General features: G+C 46.6%; 1 protein-coding gene across 2 annotated transcripts in view; it reads right to left on the minus strand.

Moving 5' to 3' along the window:
- Pid1 (phosphotyrosine interaction domain containing 1) overlaps positions 1-22,217 on the minus strand; it is a 229,318-nt gene extending 207,101 nt beyond the window's left edge. The window contains exon 1 of one of the 2 annotated variants that reach the window (XM_047547833.1): positions 21,878-22,217. In XM_047547833.1, coding sequence (XP_047403789.1) covers positions 21,878-21,907 — 30 coding nt within the window. In that variant the 5' untranslated portion in view covers positions 21,908-22,217. Of the gene's footprint in view, position 1; positions 131-21,877 lie in introns of those variants that run through there. The other variant, XM_047547834.1, reaches the window with a different exon arrangement.
- Between the last annotated feature and the right edge of the window lie 745 nt (positions 22,218-22,962).

The raw sequence follows: 22,962 nt of genomic DNA on the forward strand, positions 1-22,962 counted from the left end.
CCTCTGCATGTCCGGTCTCCAGCTGGGTCGGTCAAGACAAGAAATCTCCTCAGAAAGCCAGTTCTCACAATCCTTTCAGGCCAATTTAGCAATTTGCAAAAGGGAGAGGGTTTGCCATGACCGAGGAGAAAGGAGGGTGGCCTCAGCATGGAAAACACCCAGAGTCACAGGGACTGACCCACCAGCTCAAGGACAGAAAGGGAATCCATGTCAGAACAATGGAAGTTCCACTCGGAGAAAACAGAAAGCGCCAACAAGCAAACCCAAAGCCAGAGGGTGTCATAGCTAATGTGTGTGTGATACAAATGGAATACAAAGCTCCTCAGAGGAACGAAAACTCAATGGCGAGGATGTTTAGAAAGTAAAACGTATCGCTGAGGATTAGCTTCAGCTGTAAATGAAAGGAAAGGCAAAATAACAAAGGTTTAAAGAAGACAGATGTTTATTTCTCTCTTACATAAATGAAGCCTGGGGTAAGGAGCCAGGGCTCGTGTGCCATGCATAGGGGGCCTGACAGAACAGAAAAGGGGGGGCAGGGAGGCGGGCACCCTCCTTTAAGACCCCCTCTGCTCAGGCACAGCTCACTTCTTGTATGACTGTAACTAGCTGCAAGGGAACTAGGAAAGAGTCAAATGTGTCTTTGCAATTAGCATTTGCCATCATGAGAAGATAAATATTCCATGACTCAAGGGACTTCAAGGCCCTGAGGTTCCTGCCATCGTCAAATATTTAGGAACTGCCTACTTTTGTCAGCCACTGGCTCTGCACCTGGTGCACAGCAAGGAAAAAAACAGAACAGAGCCTGCCCTTCTGCAGGGACAGTTCAGTGACCACTGCTCCCCAAAACGACCAGAAGGGCTCTCTATGAATTTGTACACATGGTGTGTTCTCTTCAACATTTTATTTTGAAATAATTTCAAAGTTATCAAAATATGAAAGGAATAGTTAAAGCTTTACAAGATCAACACTGTTACATTTCCTTTATTCTAGATTCTTATTCTCATTCATTTACTCTCTCCCTCCCTTCCTCCCTCCTCTCCTCCTCCTTCCTTCTTCCCCTTCTCCCCTCCTCCATGTGCCTTTGAGAACAAGATACAGGTGTCATCCCTACTTCAGCACCAAATCATCACTGTAGGTTTCCTAAGAACAACAGACCCTTGCATAGCTATGGTGAAATGATATGCCACCAATCATCTTAATGAAGCCCTTTATTAAAATGTTCCCTAGTCCAGGATCTAATTCAGGATCATGCACCGCATTTGGTTGTCATGTCTACTTAATCTGGAACAGTTTCTCAGTCCATCTTTGTCTTTCAGGACATAGATACTTTTGGAGAACACGAGCCAGCTATTTTGGAGCCTATGTTCCTGGAACAGGAGCAAGTGAGCCTTCTCAGAGTATCCTATCAGGAGGCACATGACCAAGGTCTGCCCCATTACGGGTCACGCTAACTCTGTCTAAGGTAATGTCCACCTGACTTCGTGGGGAAGTTAGTATTTTCTCTTTCTCAATTTATAATTTGTTGGGAGACACTTTGAGATTATGTAAACAGCCTGTTTCACATTAAACACTTACCCACAAGTTTGAGTATTCACCAGTGATTCTTGCCTGGGTCAATTGTTACAACAATGATCACAAAATGGTGATTTTTAACTACATCACTTCTGCTTTATTGATCAATGCTCTTTTATAAGGAAGGGCTTTCCTCTGTTCATTTATTTTCTTATTTAAATAAGTTCATCTTAGTACAGATAGATTCTTATTCTGTTCAATGGGCTATAATCCATAACCACTGTCATTTATTTTGGAGTATGACGTGCATGTACCATATGTACCATATTTAGTCAATAAAAGTCAAGCTGGCTTCCATGTCTTTTTTATTTTTGGGGTGAGGGGGACTGGAGATTGAACCCAGGGATGCTTAACCACTGAGCCACTCCCCAGCCCTTTTTATTTTGTATTTTGAGACAGGATCTTGCTACTTTGCTTAGGGCCTCGCTAAATTGCTGAGGCTGGCTTTGAACTTCCAATCCTCCTGCCACAGCCTCCCAAGCCACTGGCATTAGAGGTGTATGGCACTGTGCCAGTCCGAGCCTTCTTAAAATAACTTTTTTTCTTTCTGAGCACTTCCTTGCTTTCTAGCATGAAAATCTGGGAATCTATCTCTAAATTTTCTGTCCACAGATGTTAAGAGATGGCAATAATAAATTACAACAGGCAATCATTAGTGTACTGAGGAACCATTTAAATCAATATATTCATTGAGCCTGCTTCGCATTTCCAGCCTATGGTCCAGGCACTACACCAGGTGCACAGGCTATCCGGCGGTGAAGGAGGACCCAGCCCCAGTCCCCTGGGGGTTAGAGGCTCTCAGAAGATGGAGGCCCACAAGTAATTTCAACACAGAAGAGCCATAACAAGCTGAGAGGCACAACAGGCAAGTGAGGGAAAGGGACATTCCAGACTGAGGGAACCACAGTGGCAAAGGCACAAAGCACCAAATACACAAGTGAGGAAAATGGCTGCTGTGCACGGAGGACTGGAGAGAGATGGAGATGAAGGTCTATGACCTTGAACCAAAGCATCAAGGCCACTCTTGAGCCTCTGACCCAGGCACTTCACAAACACCAACTGCAGGGAAGGGGGAAAGAAATGTTCCCCCTAATCACCCACATTTCAGTTCCTTTGGCCTCGTTCCATGCAATCTTCTCACATCCATGTGCAAAGGACTGCAGGACAGGAAAATACAATGGCAAGAGATGGACACTAAATGACATTTTCCCAAACAAGTTCACCCAACAGCAACCGTCCAAACAGAAAAATGATAAGCTTCTGACCACTCAGATGCGATTTTCTTTTTAATCATAGAAAAATGGTCTTGGCATTTCTCAACACGTGACATTGGGCAAAACGCTTTTATTTAAAGATGTCCTGGAAAACCATCTGACGCCTGGTCAGACCCAGTCTCGACTGACGGCTCCTATCAGAGGATGCATGGCCTTCAATGTTACTGCACCAGGCCTCAGTGAGGAAGTAGAAAGCTTCACAGGCAAATGGAGAAGCTCACATTGTGCTGGGACAGCCACCCCACGTCCGCCATGACTTTAGACTTAGCACCTGTGGCGGAGGAGATGGTGCAGTGCCCAGCATTCTTCCCACTGTCCTGATTCAGCTGGGGGCAAAAACAGCCCCAGGCAGAATGGTCTGTTGCCCTAAGCGAAATGCACTGCTCTCATCTGAGCTGTTAGGATCTCCTGGGGAGGACGCCAGGAAAGCTTTCGTTATCCCAATGGAAAGGGCAGGACAGTGAAGGCCTCATCTTCGCCTGGTGGACGGGAGATTCCTACGTAATGACAATCCACTTCTTGTGTAACTGACAGACCCCTCCCTGAGCACAAGGACCTCTTTTTCTACCCACTTTAGAACCTAATTGGGTTCCTCACCCAAAACCAAAAGGTCAGTAAACACACGTGAAAGCAAAACCTGAAGCGAACTGGACACTGGGAGGAGCACAGCCAGTCTCAGCTCTGGCCATGGACTTTCACCCCGGGGTCTGCGTTCACCAAATTGATGGTGTCCAGCTCTTTCAAGTATGAAGTCCTTTCCAAATCCAAAGTGTTGCTGCCCCAAACAGCACATTGTGGTGCTCACTGACTGGAAATAGGCACAAGGCCCAAAAGCCACCGCCAATCAATAATACTAACTCCAAAATTTATTATAATAAAGCACACAGGTTTTGCAAAGCAATTGACATCACTGTAGCTTATATTTTCTCAGTCTATACCAAATGCATACTGCGTAGAAGGTTAAACAGACGTCTCAATGTAATTCCATGACTCTCGTGAGCTTCAAGATCCACTGGTTAAGAGCCTTAAGGCAGCGGTAAGACATTTCAGCTGAGTCTATTCCACTGTCTGCATTTCACCTGGGACCCCACGGGTGTGAGCTCTAACTCAGACGTGACTTTGCCTTCTGCTGTGGCCAGCCTTACTCCAGTCTAAGATCCCAAAAGCAGGCTTCCATTCATAGTTAGAATGTGAAAAATTTTTTTAAATGTTAACACTTATGAAAATGTTATGACACATCAAACTTCCTCTGAGATGCACAAGGAAATGCTAGAGATGAAGAGTAAATGCTCCGTCACGCTCTTCCTTATTTACAGGTGGGCTTTAGCAACTCAAATCAAAAGTGGATTTCCTATGTAAGGGCCAGTGATCAGGATGACAAAGATAAAGGTCCTTCAGCAAAAGCAGGCATCTGCTGAGGTTCAAAATAGACTTTTGGTGCCTGTTATAAGAAATCCACAGCATATCTACTTCTTTACTCCTTGGATCAAAATGAATCCATTTGTCCCCTTCATCTATAATCCAAGAAATGAGTTTTGATGACCATCTAATGCAGATATAATGCCCTCTTAAACATAAGCCGGAAAAAGAAAGAAGTAAAAAAAAGAAGAAAGGACATCATAAAAGCAGAGCTATTGGTTGGGGGTGGGGGGTGGGAAGGAAGGTCCTAGGGAAGGAGATTGAGCAAATTATGTTATGTGCATGTATGAACACGGCATAATAAATCCCACTATTATGTATAATTATAATGTGCCCATAAAAATAGATTTTAAAAAGCCAAAAGGAAAAAAAAAAAAAAAACAGGCAATAGCTCTGAAGCAAGAGCGTATTTGTTTTTATGCAATTCATGGGTAACTTCCAGGCCACCAAGAGCCTAGAGCCACTGCAAAAGGAGGTGAAGAAAGGTGAGGTGGTGACGACCCCTTGAAGAAGCTGTAAAAAATGTCTCAAAGGCTCAGCAGTTAGTAAGACGGTTCAAAAACTTCAGGAACGGAGAGAACTGGACTCGTGAGGAAAAGAGGAGAGAAGCAAGAAAGGAAGAGAAGGGAAGTAAGGGAGGAGGCCAGAAAACAATGTGTCCCCAACTGCAGGGCAGTTCTTCCTTCTGTGTAAAATAGGGATCCCAGTAAATGCAAATTAATTTTCATTTCCAAAAGACTGCCTCCAAGTTTTCATTGAATGCTTGCCCTGCACCTAGGTACCCTGCCAACACACATGCCCTCCGGTTCAGAGCAAACACATATCTCACGGGTCAGCCCCTGTTCAGCAAAGGCATTAAATTACGTTATGAAGAGAAACGCCAACTCTCTGGGCCAAGGAGTAAAGAGATCAGCCTTCCGTTGTGCTATTTACCATCTACACAGCAGCAAGAGGGAAGCAAGAAGTTACAGGGTTTAGAAACTGTATTCTTTGTCCCCAAGACTGCCTTACTTCCAGAAAACCATCTATCAACTTCCTCAACAAGATACTGGCTGCACTCCCTACCTGAATATTTAAAACGACACCCACAAGAATACTCCTGCCTGGGGAACACTAATTCGAATGTGCTTTGGTTGTATGACACTCTGGATTTGCACTTCGCCCGTGCCATTCATTTTCCACAAAGCACCAAGCTCCTGCAGCACAGACCAGAAGGTGGGTGGGGAGGAGGCAGGGTGTGCCACTAACTGACACCAGATGAACTTCCCTGGGTCCAGAGAGCTTTGTTGTGAAGATTTCCTCCTTGTGGGAAATCAAAGTGGAGGAGCAGGGTCTCAGGACTGGAAGCGCCATCCTCTTTCCAGAAGGTCAGGACTGCCAGAGATGGAGGTATTGAACTCCGCACTGTCCTAGAGTGAACTTACAGAGCCAGTCACACTTTTAACCAAGGACTGTAAGTGTTTCTCAAGAAATGAAGTTCAGACAGCCTGTGACCCTGTCTTTCTTTAGCTGTTTTGGCCAAAACAGCTGTTTGTATCCCTGACACCATTTTCATTCCAAGCTCAGAAACAAGAGGGATTCATTTTATAATGTGTACCAAAATTCCTTTATTTGTTTTGGATGCAGTAAAAGCATCATTACTTAAAATGACACTCTGCATTTTCAGTGCGGAGATTTGGCAAGAAGGTGAGAGTGACATCCAAGTTATAAAAACCTTAAGATTTATAGCAGATGCCAATAGCAGGGCTACACCCTGATAAACAAGGACAAAATCTTTCTCCAAAGATGGGCCAGAACACGGGAGCTGCAGGCCAGGACTATTAATTAGGATTATCTTTGCTCAAAGTCACTTAATAAAGGAAGGATAAGTGCAGGAGCAATAATTGTGCCCACCCTCTCTTCATTTCCAACAAACTTTTTACAAGAAACATGTAGTCATTTGCAAGGACATGTGTGTATCCATGGGTTTCCAGTGTCTTAGAGAGTTTTCAAGAATGACTTTTTTGCTTGCACATACCTATGCCTGCCTCCAGATATCAACTTTGGGAAACACAGATTAAACGTCGGCGATTCAAGGGAAAATGCTACCTGCATGCTTTGTGGTTGCAAGCAACAGACGTTCACTCTCAAAGAGAGCAGCAAATTATGATTGATCTTGTTTGAGCAAATTACGCACATTACAGAAACAGGGAAAAAAATATGAATATGGGAGTGGCCCTGGACTGAAGGGAGCATGGGGAGACCAAGCTCAGAGGGGAGAAGGATGGAGCAGATGCCAACGTCTATGCAGCAGAACCACAGACTGTCTTCAGAAAATGGACTAATCCGATTTTCAGCCCTGGCTACTTTCATTCCCTGGGTGATCATAGTCAGGACTCCAACTCCTGGGCAGAAGCATTTAATTAATCTAGCTTGGGGCAACCCGGACCCTGTGGCTAAAAGAGGGCACACGAACTAGCAGACACACCCTCCCCTTAAAACTGGATAGAATCTTCCCACTAGAGCAAGGGAAAAACAGCTCCCCACAACAAAATTGGGGTGCTGTTACCAGATGGGAAAAGAAGCTAGGCAGAAACCACCCAGATGTCCACTTCTACTACTTCTATATAAACAGTCTTCGCATTCCTTCAACTAATGCTGTTACCCAACAATCTGTGTTACAATGTCCCATATAAAGAGCCACACAATACATTCCAGGGACTACTTCAAGCTATGAAAAAGTTCAGGGTCCCACATGAGTAGATGTACTTTCTTTTATTAGGCAATGAGGACTAAGTAACTCATCCTGTTTCTTTTCTTACTTGGGCTGCCAGGAAGCTCAGAGATGAAAATTTCAGACTCAGTTATAACCTTAATTATAACTTAAGGCTTTCAAACACAACTAAATCTCTCCTTTCATCATATGACTATTGTTTGAGGAATTTCATTTTGGTCTTGTTTTAAAACTGCATTCGCCTTTTAATGAAAAGTACTTTAAAAGCATGCGACTTTCCCCCCTTACTAACCAAAAGCCAGCTTTTTCAGAACTATATAAGGATCTAAGGTATATCTGTATTTTTTGAGGGGCAGGTACTAGGGATTGAACTCAGAGACACTTAACCACTAAGCCACATCCCCAGCCCTATTTTGTATTTGATTTAGAGATAGGGTCTCACTGAGTTGCTTAGCACCTCACTTTTGCTGTGGCTGGCTTTGAACTCGAGATCCTTCTGCCTCAGCCTCCCAAGCAGCTGGGATTACAGGCATGAGCCATTGTGCCCAGCCTTTATTTGTATTTTTTGAGTTTGTAGATCATGTGTGCTTTCATAAAACAAGAAGATGGTTGAAAGTGTCATTCACTGTTTTATGCTGAAGCCACTGGGTGAGTTGATTCCAAGTGCTTTGCATGCTAAAAATAGTCAGAATCCTGTAACTGCAGGAAGTGGGCAGTGTAAACCACAGTGAAACACCTGGGAAGGGCAGATCTGCTCCCAGGGGGACCAGAAAAGTCTGCAAAGTGCTTTTGACGTTCTTCTTTTGATGGAACTGGGATTCTCTATATGAGGCAGTGCTATCTCCATTTCCAACATCCTCCAGTTGGGTTTTCTGAAGCAGCATATCTACGGTTCTTCATAGACTGACAAGCTGAGAGGAAAATGTTGAAATCCATTCAATTAAAGACTCTCCTCCACGCTCCACATTTCCCCCTTTTTGGAAAAAAATCTATTCCAATGTTTGGCAGTATTAATCCCCCAACTGAGCCAATACCATAACAATGAGAGGCTTTAGCTGCCTGGCGTGGGAGAGGTAGGAAAGAGTGGTCTGCATTTACTTAAAAGCAGAAGAAGCCACCCACTTCTGCAGGAGCCCTCTCATATGCTCTGGATTAGAAAACAGGATGGGCAACAACACTTGCAGTTCCTGTGGCTCTGGGTGCCCCGGAGAGAAGGGCCAACCACATGTTCCCCTCGCGATGAGACCAACTCCAATGCACAGTCCCCGAGGAGAGGAGAGGAATTGCCTGTATGGATCTAAAGGTAGGTTCCCGGGGTGGCTTGGAGAGCAGTAAATATGATGCTTGACAAATAAACTCAGTTACAGAACTGTTGATCGCCTTGGCCTTTAAGTCAGGAGCCAAGGATCTGGTCCCAAGCCCAACAGGAAATGAAGTGAGGATTCGGTTCTGGTGTCAGACAGGGAAGGAGCTGAGCTGGATGGGGATCAGAACTCAGGGACCTGCACTGTGAAGGAGCCAGACTCCTGGGACCAGTTGGAGGCCACGCTCATCCCATTCAAGTGTAGCAGTGGCTGCTCGGTGGTCCCTACATGAAAATACAGGCCCTCTGTGGTCTGACCTGCCCATTTTTAAAAAGAATTAGAAAGTCCAGCTTTCCTTATAAATTCCTCTAATTTTTAAATCCTGGAAACTAATTTGTAAAGTTTTTATATCCACTGCAGGAGCCAAGGGAAACATTCCCGCACGCTGGAGCCAAGCCTCAGCCCCGTGGTTGGTAGGCACAGAGAAGCTCGAGTTCCATAGTGACGTGCTCTGGACTGTACAACGCCCTTCTGTGAAGTGGCCGGGCCCACCCTCTCCCCTCACCTGCAACCCCATGGGCACCAGCACCCTAAAGGCCATGAGAAGTCCTGTTCTAAGGTGCAGACCCGGGGTGCTTCCCTACAGCCTCCAGACATGGTGAGACACCAGGCCCTGGGAGGCAGGACACCCCCGAGCAACTCACTGAATTCACGCTTCGTGGAACCCACTTTGGGAAATGCCAAACACGCATGTTCCACTTGGCTCTAAAGTTCTGCGTTTCTACCCCCAGTTGTCCCTTGGATCTGAAATAGGGGAAGACATAGTATCTCCCAACCCCCTGTGGGATGCCAGTCACCACGCTAAGTTCTTACACTTCAACAACTGTTTTCTTCATTTTTAACTTGAAAATGAAACACAAAACAGAGGCCCTATATAACCCGAGAGTGAAGCCGCCAAGGCGTGTAACATGGGTGCCTGATTAGAAGCCCCACTGTCTTGCCACCGCCAAGAGTCTGTATGGGTTCCTGGCGGCCTGAGCTGTAATCTAAGGCATATTCTCATCATCTGCCATCTGCCCCAACTGCCCGCCCCTGTGTCTCTGGGTCTGCTGATCTTATTCTCCAGTTTCCAACCTCCTTATCTGAAAGACAGCATTGCTGCGGCAGGGTCAGAGGGTCCACAGGGCGGTCAGCACCTGAGCAGGTGTGAACACGTGATGAATGAGTACATCAGTCCACACGGCGTGCCCGCGGTTCATCCTCCTGGAGCCATAAGGTGCCAGACACAGGGCTAAGTGTCCGTGTGACGTCCTCCACTCTCCCCGCTTCCTCCCTAAGTCTGTGCATATCCTTAAACCCCCCCAACTTCCCAGTGTTCCCTCTTCCTGGCCCATCTGCTGTCCCTCCCCTCAACCTACTTCATTTCTGTCCTTCAGTCCCAAAGTGAATACAGTTAGGAACTGAAGTCTAGTGTTGTACTTGCCATTTCTAGAATGACGACACATCCTGGCTTATCAGAAGACTCTCAGTTAATGCCTGTTAATTATTAACAGTGCCGCCATCACATGAACAGGACACGGGATTGGACACTGTGCCACACAGTCCAGTCCCACATTCACCGAATAGACTTTCCTCATTGATGTTGAGTTAAATGCCTCAAATTTTCCTTTTTGAGGGAAAAACACTTTTAAACAATCAGATAGGTCATTTTGGGGAATGTTTTTTACTAAGGGTCAACAGCCATTAGATAAGTGGTTCCATCCAGTCGACATTTTTAGTTGGCATATTACCTGGAAAAGGAATCGTTCCACCAGGAACCCAGATCCTACATCTGCTAGGCACATTACTCTGATTCACAGAGGAATCAAGAGCCACTGATGTCTTGGCTGATGTCTTCCCTATGTGCCTCTGTTGGAAGGAAGATGAGCAAGAAGGTGGCCGGCCAGCCGCAGGGGCTACGATCTGGAGTTACCCTCCACCTGCAGTGCCTCCTGAGTCTACCCAGCACTGGGATACAGGTGGAAAAGCAATAGAATGAGAAATGCACAGGCTGGAAGCAGGAATGAGAACAAGCCAGGATGAAAAAGGCTCCAACGTGAACTCTCCCCCCATTGTCCTGGATTTCTTCTCTTTTTCAACCTCTGGTTTCCCTGTAAGACACTTAGGCAAACAGGGGGAGGCGAAAAATGTCATTTCTGGAACAAAATGAGGAAACAGAGAGGAAAGAATTACAAGAATAATATTAGAGTTCATTGTGTACACTCAAGGTTAGAATTTTAATTTCTAAAAACAGTTCATTGTGTACACTCAAGGTTAGAATTTTAATTTCTAAAAAACAACAAAAAAAGAATTTGAATTTCTAGTTAAAGGAAAATGAAAGCTACAGGGAACCCTCAGCATTGAGGGCATCCTGAGAACTCACTGCTACTTCTTTCCACTTCTAGCGCTGGGTCTGGTATACAATATTCACACTCACATCTTTCTGATGCTTCATGTGGGTTCCTGTGAACGGCACCACTGAATATATTTTGACACGTGCATAAACCAGGAAACCATCGCCACGATGGAGACATTGAACATCTCATCACTCCCAAACTTTCCCCAAGCCCCTGCCTGGTCCTTCCTCCAGCCGTCTTCAGTACTTCCACCCTGCATCCGTCCTTCCACCTTCCCACCAGCAGCAAGAGCATCCCAGAGACTCCTCAATTTGAGCTACTCCAATAGTTAGATAGAAATGCTTTGAGGTGGTCTTCATGACTAATGACATTGTCTTTAATGACTAAGGACCTTGAACATCTTTTCATGTACATATCGATGCCCCTATACTTCACCTTATCATCTACTTATCTTCTTTGTTCAAACCATTTGTCCACTTTTTTAAAAACTAGGATATGTATCTTATTATTCGGTTTCAACAGTTTCTTCATGTATCCTGGATCCTTTACTAGATACGTGATATGCAAATATTTTCTCCACACCTACATCTTGTCTTTCCATTCTCCAAAGAGTATTTTTACAGAGCACAGGTTTTTCATTTTGATGCAGTTCAATTTTTCTCTTCACTCACTGTGTTTCTATCATTGCTCTGAGAACTCTCTGCCCGACTCAAAGAAACTTTTGGATGACATCGGTTGTTCATTATCATGATTGTGGTGACACTTACACAGAAGTGCACAAAGTCACAATGATAGTCTGCTGTTTTTATCTAAGAGTTTTGTTAAGTAATTTAGGTCTACGATTGATTTTTAGTTCATTTTGATATACGATATGAGGTATGGATGAATGCACATGGTATATAACCCCCCAACGTACTATGAGTTAAGTCCCAATAAACCCATCAAAAGTTGAAAGCATTTGAAGGTCAACGATGCATCTAACGCACCTATCAAACCTCATGGCTTAGCCCAGCCTGCCTAAAGCAATCTCTGAACACTAACATTAGCCTATTAGTTGGGCAAATCATCTCACACGAAGCTTATTTTATAATAAAGTATTGAGTATTTCATATAATTTACTTAATACTATACTGAAAGTGAAGAACAGAGCAGCTGTATGGATGTGCTTTGGCTCGGCTGTAGCCCTGACAAACCGTAAGTCAACCATTGATAATCATCAGGGACCATCTGCATTTGGGTCTGTTGTTGATGCTGTGGCTGCTGTTTTGCATGTAGGTAGCCAATTGTTCCAGCACCATTTTTTGAAAATACTGTTATCCTTTCTCTAGTTTCTATGGTCTGAACATTTATGTCCCTTCCAAAATTCATGTGTCGTGATTCTAACCCCAGCATGAGAGCATTAGGAGGTGACGCCTCCCACAGATGAGATTAGGGTCCTAAAACAGGCCCAGGGGAGCTTGTCCACTCCCTCCTCCATCTGAGGGCACAGCAAGAGAGGGCCATCTCTTTGAACCAGGAAACAGGCCCTCACCAGACAATGAATCTTCTGGGACCCTGATCTTAGACTTCTAGATTTCTCTACTACTGTAAGAAACAAATTTCTGTCACTTAAAAGCCACCCCATCTAGAGAATTTTGTTGTAGCATCCCAAGCAAACTAAGACACCAGTCAACTCTCCTCTTTGTACCTTTGTCAAATGACATGAATTTCCAATCAAAACATAGAGCTGTCAATCAAAGGCCTTCCCTGACAGCTCAGTTTGAGACCACACACACTCTCTGACTCAGTCATTCCAACTTGACAGTTCAGACTAAAGAACAAAACACAAGCACACGAGGATTCGCACAAATTCTTGTAACAGCACAATTTACAGGGGAAAGCAGGAGACCATGGACTGAACTTGAACGTCCCTCACGGGGAAATGATGGCCTGAGCTGCAGTCCAGCTCTACCCTAGACCTCTACACCTCCGAGAGCACAGGTTGGAGCAGCACGGATGGCTCATAAAAGCACGGATGGCTCCCGTGACCTGGGAGCCGGGGCTACAGAGCCAAAATACATGGGAGGAACCTAAGCATGCACTTACATATTTGCACCTGTTTAGGAACGCCTAGGGAATGAGTGGGCAAATAACCACCTACCAGAGCATACAGACCGCCTTTGGGGGAAGCAGAGGGAACGGGGTAGGTTAGTAACTTCTTCACCTACTTCTGAACTCTCTGATTTATTCTCCTAAACAGATATTATTGCTTTAATTTTCAATCTACAGCACACGGCAGGTATGGCAATCCATTTCACTACGACTTGGACCAAATTCTCATTGCCTTTTTCTTTTCTTTTTCCTGACAGTTGACCAAGTGGGAAGAAATAGATGCTGTGTGGCAGAAACCCAAAAGAAAATCCTACACCAAGTGTTATGGACTCGATTGGGTCCCTTCCCCTCCTCCAAGTGTCCTATGTTGGAATCCTCTAAATCAGGACCTCAGAATGGGACCGTTTTTGGAAATGAGGCATTGTACATGTAATTAGTAAAGACGAGGGCACACCGGAGCCAAGCAGGCTGCTTGAACAACATCACGGGTGCACACAGAGGAGGGGAATTTGGACAAAGCCACACCCGCAGGGAGAGCACTGTGTGAAGACCCAGCCGATGCCACCAGAGGCCGAGGGGTGCGGAAGATTGCCAGCACACCAGCAGAGGCTGGGAGAGAGGCTGGAACAGATGCTCCCTCCCAGCCCAGAAGGGACAGTGCTGCTGGAGGGCTCCGGAGCGGTAAGGTGATACATCCTGGTGCTTCAGCCAACAGTCTGTGGCACACTGCTGGGGCGGCCCTAGCACACGAACACACCAAGCCACCAAGAATTGAAGTCTGAAAGCAAAATAGTGACCCAGAGCTACCACCCAGCCCACAGCCCCGCAGCCCCCTTCCTAGGGGACGACCTCAGAAGGCGTGACGTAGACCACAGCTGCCGCTCCCCACCACACAGGCGGCTTCAGCACCAGGAGGCAGACTCTGTCACTCACAAAGAAACCTGGGTGGATCTAGTCCTGAGGGAGGGTGATAGTTATGAAGCCCTTTCTCCTGGTAACACTGCACCCCCCTGCGTGCCCAGGCCACAGGCAATACGCCCCAGGCCACTAAAGCAGAGCAGGCACTAAAGCAGGAGGCAGCACGACTTGACTGCATTACCACACACAGGGCAGCTCGGCACAGCAGACTCGTATTGTCTCACAGGAGTTCAAAGTTAAGATGTGGGGAGAACCTCACCCCATCCAAGGGCTCTAGGGAAGAATACTTCCCAGGCTCTCCTAGCACCAGGCGGGGGCCAGCAGTCCCTGGCACACCTCGGCTTGTGGCAGCCTCCCTCCACGCTCTGCCTCCGTCTTCATGTGGCCTCCTAAACATGACCTCACCTGGACTTGACTGCATCTGCACAGACCTTATTTCTAAAGAAGTTCTACTCACAATACCAGGGAGCAAGACTTCAATATATCAACTCACCACAATGAGTAAACTATGGAGACCTAACCTGGGTTTGAATCTAAATTTTGGTCCCTTAGTAGCTATGTCATAGGTATAAAAAATAAAAGTCCCAACTAGTGTACTATAGAGACCTAAACAATTACAAGAAGGTGGTATTTTTTTCAACCTGAATTTTTATTAGAAGGTACATTCAGCAGTCACTCAATGATCCAAGCCCCTTCCATCTTATCCATCCAGCCTCCTTGGAAGAGTGCTTCTTGGCCTTATTATTTGTTGCTTCAGAATCACTACATGGCTGCTGCAATGGCAGACATCACATCTATGCTTACAATAAGAAGGAAAAAGAAAAGGACTGGAAGGTTTTTTCCTCAAGAGCCTTCATTTGTTAAGCTTCATTTGTCATTCATGAGATGAAGCCACCCCTAATAGATATTCTCTTATATACCAATGGTTAAAAATTGGCCTTGACAAATCTTAGAACAACTATGGTCGTGGCTGGACTGGACCACTCTCCCTGAGACTAAGCCTGAACATCCTCTCCCTGATCAAGTCAGAGCTCTGTTAGCAGAGAAAAAAGTTTGTTCAGACTCAAGCAAAAGTTACCTACATTCTCTGGGTCCCTTAGTAGCTATGTCATAGGTATAAAAAATAAAAGTCCCAACTAGTGTACGATAGAGACCTAAGCAACTGCAAGAAGGTGGTATTTTTTCAACCTGAATTTTTATCTCTGGGTATCCATTACATCATCAGTAAAAATGAGAAAAGAAAAAAAAGAAAAAAAAAACATCCTTTAGAAATGTCTCCAGGACAAATGTGCTCTGCATGCAGGAAACAAGAGGCACACTGCTGAGGAAGGCGGCCCCTGCAGCCAGCGAGCTGGACAAGGACCCCAGCTCTGCCTGCACACTGGAAGGACAGACAAAAGCCAGGGACATGGTAAGTGTTTCATAAAAGCTGGATGCTCTTGCTGTTTTCCCCAACAGTACGGCTAGCACCACAAAGGTAAGTCTGCGAGGGAAGGTAGCGAATAGTTCTTGATTTTCTCCATGCCTGAAAGGGAACCTGGCAGGAAAGGTAAAGATCACAATAAAACCCTGGCAAACTCCAGGTCGCCAGGCAGCATCGCTGGGCCATGAGGTAATGGTGGCTCAGGGAACTCAGCCACGACAGCGCTTCCTCTGCTGGCCCCTGGGCACCAACATCCCTGGGAATACTCACAGACTAGGTGATCTGCCAGCTGTGCATAAGTTGCAGCAGCTACGTGTTTAGTGGCTTTTAGAATGACTTACCTAACTCAAAATATCTTTTGGAGCAGTGGACTCTCAATGGCAGGATATACATGGGACTTGCTAATGGTCACCTTCAGCGTGACTTCCTCAAGACATCTGTTACGTGAAAAAGCTAATGCTTCATCCTGACCTGGTATCACCACAAACACCCATTTCCAGGACAGACACAGCCAGGGGCCCCCTGACTCCACCCTCACCGTCACATGCTTATGAGACTCACAAAACTAAACCCCCAATCGTAAAGGTCATTAGAGTGGGTGGACCACACCTTCCTGTAACTCAAGAGTGAAGAGCTTCCCCAGGTGAGGGAAAAGCACAGGTCCTGTTCCTAAAGCAACCAGCCCTGACAGGTGTGCTCCTATTTATTGAGTACCTACTGTATACCAAATTCTCTGCAAAGTAGACGTCTCCATTTTACAGATGGGGAAAGTAGAACTCAGAGAAGTTACAAAACTAAACCGAAACATTGCAAATAAGCAATTGAGTTAAAATTATTTATAAAGAGGCAGTTTTGCTTATTAGTTGCTTTTATTAACCATGTGATTCCTGATTCAGGAAACAACCTGGCTAAATAATGACCAGAATGATCCTCATCTAAGTAAGACTTCAGTCGAAACATATGGGGCAGGAAAGTCCTGGGACGTCAAGAATGGGAAAGAAGGCTTCTGCCCAATGGCGGACCCTCAAGGCATCAGCACTGAGCAGAAGAGCCCACAGTGACCTCGTAAGCACTAGAACAGGCCAAAAGCACAAAGGGGTCTCCTGTTCCTTGACACTTTCCATCCGTGGCCGAGGGGTGGAACCTGGCAAATACACTGCGATTCCTTACCACTAATTTTGATCAACTGGGGTCAAAATTTGGTTTTTAGTGAAGACAAACTGATAGGAAAGCAATTTCACTGCACTCCAAGGAAGTCTTTGGACAAACATCTCAACTATTTCTTCTTGCTCTACTTGTATAAAGCCCCCGTTTAGCTCTGTGCCCAGGGGGACTGAACAGCACACTGCAGCCATTGAGCATTTCTGGGCTAGTTTTATTTGCTGACCACTAACGAGCCCCTGGACTGCTGCTATTCATGAAGTAAAAGACTCCCCTGGAAGGCAGCCTGACCTCCAGGAGGGCAGGGCTGTAAGGCTGACTCTTCCAGTGTCTCCTCCAGGGCCAATTTACATGGCAGAATGGAGTCAGTGTAGAGAAGGGAGGAGAGAGCACATCTGGGACGTCGAAGAAAATGAAAAAGTTGCCTAACACCCCAAGATAACCCAGTGCACGCAACACGAAACAACCACTAGGCAACGGGTAACCAAGGGGCACAGAGTTTTCCCAGTGCTTGCACTTTGCAAATTACTTGGTAGAGATTTTGCTGATGAATTTGGGGAAAGAGTCAATGACACAATATAGTATTTTACTTCTGAGAGAGACTGAGGATCCCAAATAATGATAACCTCAACTTTTCGTTCTCTTTTTTTTTTACAGTGTTGCTTTTTTTTTTTTTTTATCAGTGCATTATAGTGGTACACAACGGTGGGATTTGTTGTCACATGTTCATATATGCACACAATATAACTTGGCCATCGACTTTTCCTTATGAACCATAAGGACCAATGCTTCATGCTTACCCAACTATACTGGAAGAAAAGGAAAGCAAAATCTAGAATGGATTTGGTCAAACACCCATGCCTGGGTAAGAGGAGGGGTTGCTGCTTTCTCGAGCAGATGCTCTGGAACATTCCTATCAATTCTCCTTCCTCATGCTTCGTCTAATATTGGGATGACCACATGTGTGATCCAGCTTGATTAGCAGCTTCCAGTCTGGATAAACAACTGTGTGCTTCAGCTGAAGAGAGTCTCGGGGCACCTGGGAATTTCAGCTTATGTATGATACAGAGGTTTATTACTCCCAAAGATTTGGGCCACCAAATGCAGGGGTATTGGGTCAACACAGGCAACCGTACTGATGCAACAGGAATGCGATAGTAGTCTCTGGGAGCCAGCAGATTGGCTATTGCTCCAATTCTGCTGGTTCGCAGCAGCAGCGGGAACCCATGCACAGCACTGCCCACGTCTCAACCTCCTGTACAACAGAGAGGCAGAGAGGAAGGAAGGCCTGGAGCCGCAACACCTGGGTCAAACCCTGGCTCGTTCATTTCTGGCTGCCTGACCCCAGGCACATCATTTCAACCCTCTGGCCTCCAATTTCTTTATCTATAAAATGGGGATAGGAACAGTTATGGAAGATAAATGAGGTTGGGATCTCAAATAAATTCAACACAGTGCCACACACATAGAGCTCACTCTGTAAAAGCCAGCCATTCTCTTCCTGTCCTTGCTGGGAGTCCTCGCTGTCAATCTGGTCTGCCTGGAAAAGTATCAAATCTGCCAACACTCTCCCTCTGCCTGATGAGCCAGGTCTACTGGGCTGCAGCTGATGTGTCACAGGGCTCTTCGGTGTCGCTTCTCAGGGGAAAAGTGAAACTGGCATCGTAATAGAGAAATACATCTAAAACAATCCACACTCCAAATCAAGACAAGCTCTGCCACGGATGACACAACAGGGCGAGAGCAAGACAATCCTGGGGAGCGAAGCCCTCTTACCTTCTAACTCCTCCAATAATATTTGGTTAAGAACTTCAAACTCCTTATCAGTCCAAAGTTAAACAAGAAACCAAAAGAAAGGTCGTCAGGATGTGGTTTTCCTCCTCGACTTCCTCATCTCACCCTCTTCTGGCAATGCCAATGCACAGGCCAAATGAAAGCGAAAAAGAAAAATGGGTGAGGAGGACGTGGTTTCCTGGTGGGAAACCAAAATCCAGCCTCAGGGATGAAAAGTTCTCATTTTCTAGATCTTCCATGCAAAAACTGAATCTCAGGAAAGGCAGGCAAGTGATTGCATTGGAGGCTCTACAGAATGTCCTGTGAGAGGACAGTTACACACAGAGACTCCCTAGTTAGAATTTACTAGAATGTATTTCCCATCCATTCTGACACTGAGTTCACCCCATCCTTAAATAACCACAACGCTGAGGATGTGCGGCCTCCTTTGTCTTGAACTTGGTCTCGTCTCATCTTTCTCCTGCTCATCTCCTTTCCTGACCTCTACAAAAAGCATCTCGTAGCTCACTGAAGACATTTTCTCTGGGGAAATACGTGTTCCTTATGGCACAGCCTGCCCACACTGGGCACCGATGGGTTTGCTACTTCTAAGGGATCCACCCAAAACAATAATTAAGTCAATCAGAAATCCAATGCAAATCTTAAAATATCAAGGTCAGAAATAATCTGGTCTCTAGTTTAAAAAACCAATACTGAGCCTTTTTCTACTGAGAAGTCCACTTTACTTGCCTGAAAAGAGCTGGTTTCAAATCTGCTTCTTTAAAAATTTATAACTCTCCTGAGTCCCTGCAAGCAAAAATGTCCACTGTGCAGAGAAGGTGAAAAGGGAAAAATTCAAATTTACATTTTTAAAAGTTGGAGTGGGATTTTTAAGTCTTCACATTCCTCTCGATCCTATTATATGTTAAATGGCAGAAGCTCCCTGCCAGGGCTCCAGTGGGATGCAACACAAGTTTTAACATTCAAGGGAGCAGATGAAGTTGCCGCAGTCCCCGTGACTGAATGAGAAATCACCCGGCTCAGCCCTGCTCAGGGCAACAGGTCCCTTCGCCTCTACTGGATTTGGGTCAAAGACCTAAACCTCAAATCAGAAAATATCAGCCTCATTTTTTTCCTTGGCATGCAAGGGGTCAATGATAATGATAATCGAATCTGATCAGGGATACCCTCTCCTGAGCACAGGAATTCAAAAGCCAATTAGTTAAAGGGTGACTCTGGAGTCTAGGCAAAGCTGTGCCACACTCTCCTGGAGCTTTGGAATCAGCACTACTCCACAGGAACTAATAAAATCAACTAAGAAGGATATTGGTTCTTTTCTTCCCTCGCCTGTTTTGATTTCTAGGTATTTCTATGATCAATTGATTTCCTGGTCCCATGCGGAAGCACTGGGAACTGTTTCCTGGAAGCATTTCCTTCACTCCGGCTTGTCTCAATTATAATGTTTGTATTAAAAATTAATGAAGAAAAAAATGAATGAGGTTGTATGAGGTTTGAAAGGCGTGCAGAAAGAGGGCAGGGCCTAAACTGGGGCGGAGCGCCCATCTATTTTCCCATTCATCGCCATTTCTACCGTGTGTCCTTGGCCATGGCACCTGGGCTTGGTAAGGCATCCTACTCACTGAGGAATCGGAAGTGAGCATTTCTATATGATCATGCCTGAGGGCGAAGGGGAAGGAAAAAATCCCAGACAGGAAACAGAGGCCATGACAAAGACAACCACAAGGAATGTAAATAAAATATTATTACAAGCAGCTCCCTCCTCCAGAAGCAAAAGGGAAAAACACACAGATCTACAGATTCTGCATTTTTCAGAAGAGTCCAGTGGCTGTTTGGGAAGAAGCCATGAGTGTGAAGATTTTTCCCACTGGGCTCACTTGGATAACCTCAAGCCTTAAGACGTATTTTTTAAAAAGAAAAGGGCTCACTAAACGATATAAATTTGGGGATCTGAAGACTAGCCTTAGTAAGTGCCTTCCAACAGTGACTGGATTTTAATCACTGATAAGTGCTGTTTACCAGAGGTTTTGAAAGCCTAAAACCATGCTCTTTCAACATGGAACCCTGAAATAAAATAAACTCGCTGTAAACGCAACTGCAAAAAACCAGACTCATGCCAAATGCACGTGTGCACATTTCACAGAAGAGCAGGGAAACATTTCAGTCAGGGAATGATCTCCATGAGGGACTCAAGCCAGAGCTCAAGCTGGCCAGGAGTCACGTGCTCCAGAGCCAACAGGACTCCCTAAGTGGAACGAGCCAATAGGAATCACTTCAAGAGATGAAAATCTACAAACTCTTCCGAGGCACAGATCACCAGGCCATAAATACCACCTCCAGGAACTGTTACCGTGTCTCTGTAAGGGCTTCCAAGAGCTACTTCTACACTTGGGTGGGAGTCACCACCTTCCATCAATCATTGTGCTTCTTTGAAATCAAATTCCTGCCTTGATCCGAAGGAGAAATCCAAAGGCACCACTGATACCTGGTGGCACGGCCAAAAAACATTTATATCACCTTGTGCCAGTCTTACCGGGCTCACTGCTGATATTCGCCTAATAAGACAGGGGTGTCAGGAACTTGGTCACCTACCTCTTCATATTCAAAGCTAACAGCAGCAGGTTTTCTTGCTTATTCTGTTTGAGACCCCAAGAAATTGATCTGGGAGCTCTATTAAAGGAACACACTCCCCAAAAATCATGGGCAGGGAGACTTGGAATGGAGCTCTGGGGCATCTGTTTCTGCTAAGTACAATGCCCTCTGCAGGTTAATCCTGGTATGAGGACTAATAGGCAAGGGTTGACCTGCCCAGCAACTGAGGGACTGTCTATTTGGGGCTTGGAATGTTCATTGAGAAACCTCCCAAGCCAGCTTCACTGTCCTCAGTCCTCAGACGTGCTCAGCCCAGTGGTGCTGTATTTTACCACTTAAACACTTCTTTAAAGTTTACTACAAAACAACGTGGCTCTGAGCCTGCCAGAAGTTTAACTGTGGGATTCAGTGGAGAGTAGCTGTCTCTTCCCTGGGGAGAATATTTGTGGGCAACAGGCAGTCATCAAACCTTGCAGCCAGGGCCATCCCAAGGCCCAGAGTGTCAGTGAAAGAGTCCCTCTGAGGAAAAATGTCCCTCTTCCTGACTGAAACCAGCTCTCCAACTCCCCAGCTTCAGAATCCAAATCACAGGCAGTTTGGCATTTGGGGACACAGCAATGAAAACTTTTGATGGGATGACAGGGGACTTAACTATTCCTGCCTGAACTTAAACTTCTGATTTTCAAATATCTGGAGGAGCTTGGATTCAGGGAGAGAAGAAGGAAGAGAGCCAATGCATAAGGGGAAAATGAAATAAAATAAGTAGCATACCATGACCAAGCCAAACCAAGCTTGACATATCCAAATTATATTGGCAAATGGATGCTTTCACAAATCATTTGTTCTGTCTTTCCTAGAGACAAAAAGAGAAAAAAAAATCTGGATTCGAAAATCCTAACCCCAGACCAGTAAATTGTGTCAATGGAATGCAATCTGAAATTGCTGCTCAGAAAGTCCAACATTATTTACACCAACTCGCACACAAACACCTCCAAGCCAAAAGTTGTAACGCCCGAAGCCGTGTGGTCCTCGGTTTCATCATCCCTCGACCCTCACTGGGGACCGACTCTGGGTGAAGCCCACAGCATCCAGTTCCCATCGATGCATGTTATAGGATCGCTCCGGGTAGACACCAGCAAGCGAGCAGCGGCACCAGCACCTGGGTTCCTCCGGCCCGCCACCTCCTCCTCCAGGCTGGCCCCCGGCCTCCCGGGTCCCCTTACCTGCAGGCGCTCGGTGGCCGGCTGCCACATCTTCCAGCCGGGGGGTCTGACGGAGGAGAGGCTGGCGAGACTCTGTCGATCGCGCCGGGGGGTGAGGGGCTGTCGTCCCGCTCTCACATCTGGGGTCAGTGGCGGCGGGATGTGCGTCCTGGCGCCGGCCACCGCCGCGGGGTGGGCGCAGAGGGCTGCGAGCTGGAGGAGGCGGCGCGGCGCTCTGCTGCCGGCAACTTGTGGGCTCGGCCGCGCGCCGGCTGTCCTGGCGCAGCTGCGAGAGGATTGCGCAGCTCCGCCCGGGCCCGCGAGCGCACGGCGGCGGCGGCGGCGGCCGCTCCCTCCTCCCCCCGCCGCCGCCGCCGCCGCCGCCGCCGCCCGGACCTGCGCGCTCTGAGCATGCCCGGGGCGGACGCCCGGGGTCGCGGGGGGGCGGGCGCGCAGACCCCGCGGTCCCGGGACCCGGGCGAGGCCCGAGGGCCGAGGCCAGAACGGGGGAAGCCCCACTGGTCTGGGATCTGGGAACCGGGACAGCCTAGCTGGGAGAAAGGGCCTGGAGACGCTGGGGGAGGTGGCTTCTTGTACAAGGCAGGCACAGTCCTTGGGGTCCCTGGCTTCCATTCAGCCAGGCTCTCAGAAGCGCTGGTGATATGCCTGGCCCTGTGCTGGGGAGAAACTTCCATTCATTCTTCGCATTCGACTTCACTGGGCACCTATTATGCTCCTGCCCTCGTACTGGGTTCGGAGAATACAGTGGGGCAGAATATAAGAGCGTGTTCCTGCCCTCCTGCGCTCCATTCTGGTGGGAAGAGATACTTAGGATGGAGAAAACACGGGAACAAGCCGGTGCTATATCCAGGGGTGATAAATGTCAGGAATAAAATATAACAGGGCTGACGTCCCAAGAGGGGAAGAGGAGAGTTTCGGAGATCAGGGCTCTGGGGAATGCCTGGTGTGAGACCTGAAAGAGGAGAGAGGCATTGGCATGGTGAGGGGCGACGTGCTGGGTGAGAAGGGTGGCACGAGCCCGAGAGTGACTCCTCCTGAGATCCACCAGGTGCTGCAGGAGGCTCGAGAACCCAACAGGAAGCCAT

The sequence above is a fragment of the Sciurus carolinensis genome, chromosome 3, assembly GCF_902686445.1.
Source record: "Sciurus carolinensis chromosome 3, mSciCar1.2, whole genome shotgun sequence".
NCBI classification, from domain to species: domain Eukaryota; kingdom Metazoa; phylum Chordata; class Mammalia; order Rodentia; family Sciuridae; genus Sciurus; species Sciurus carolinensis.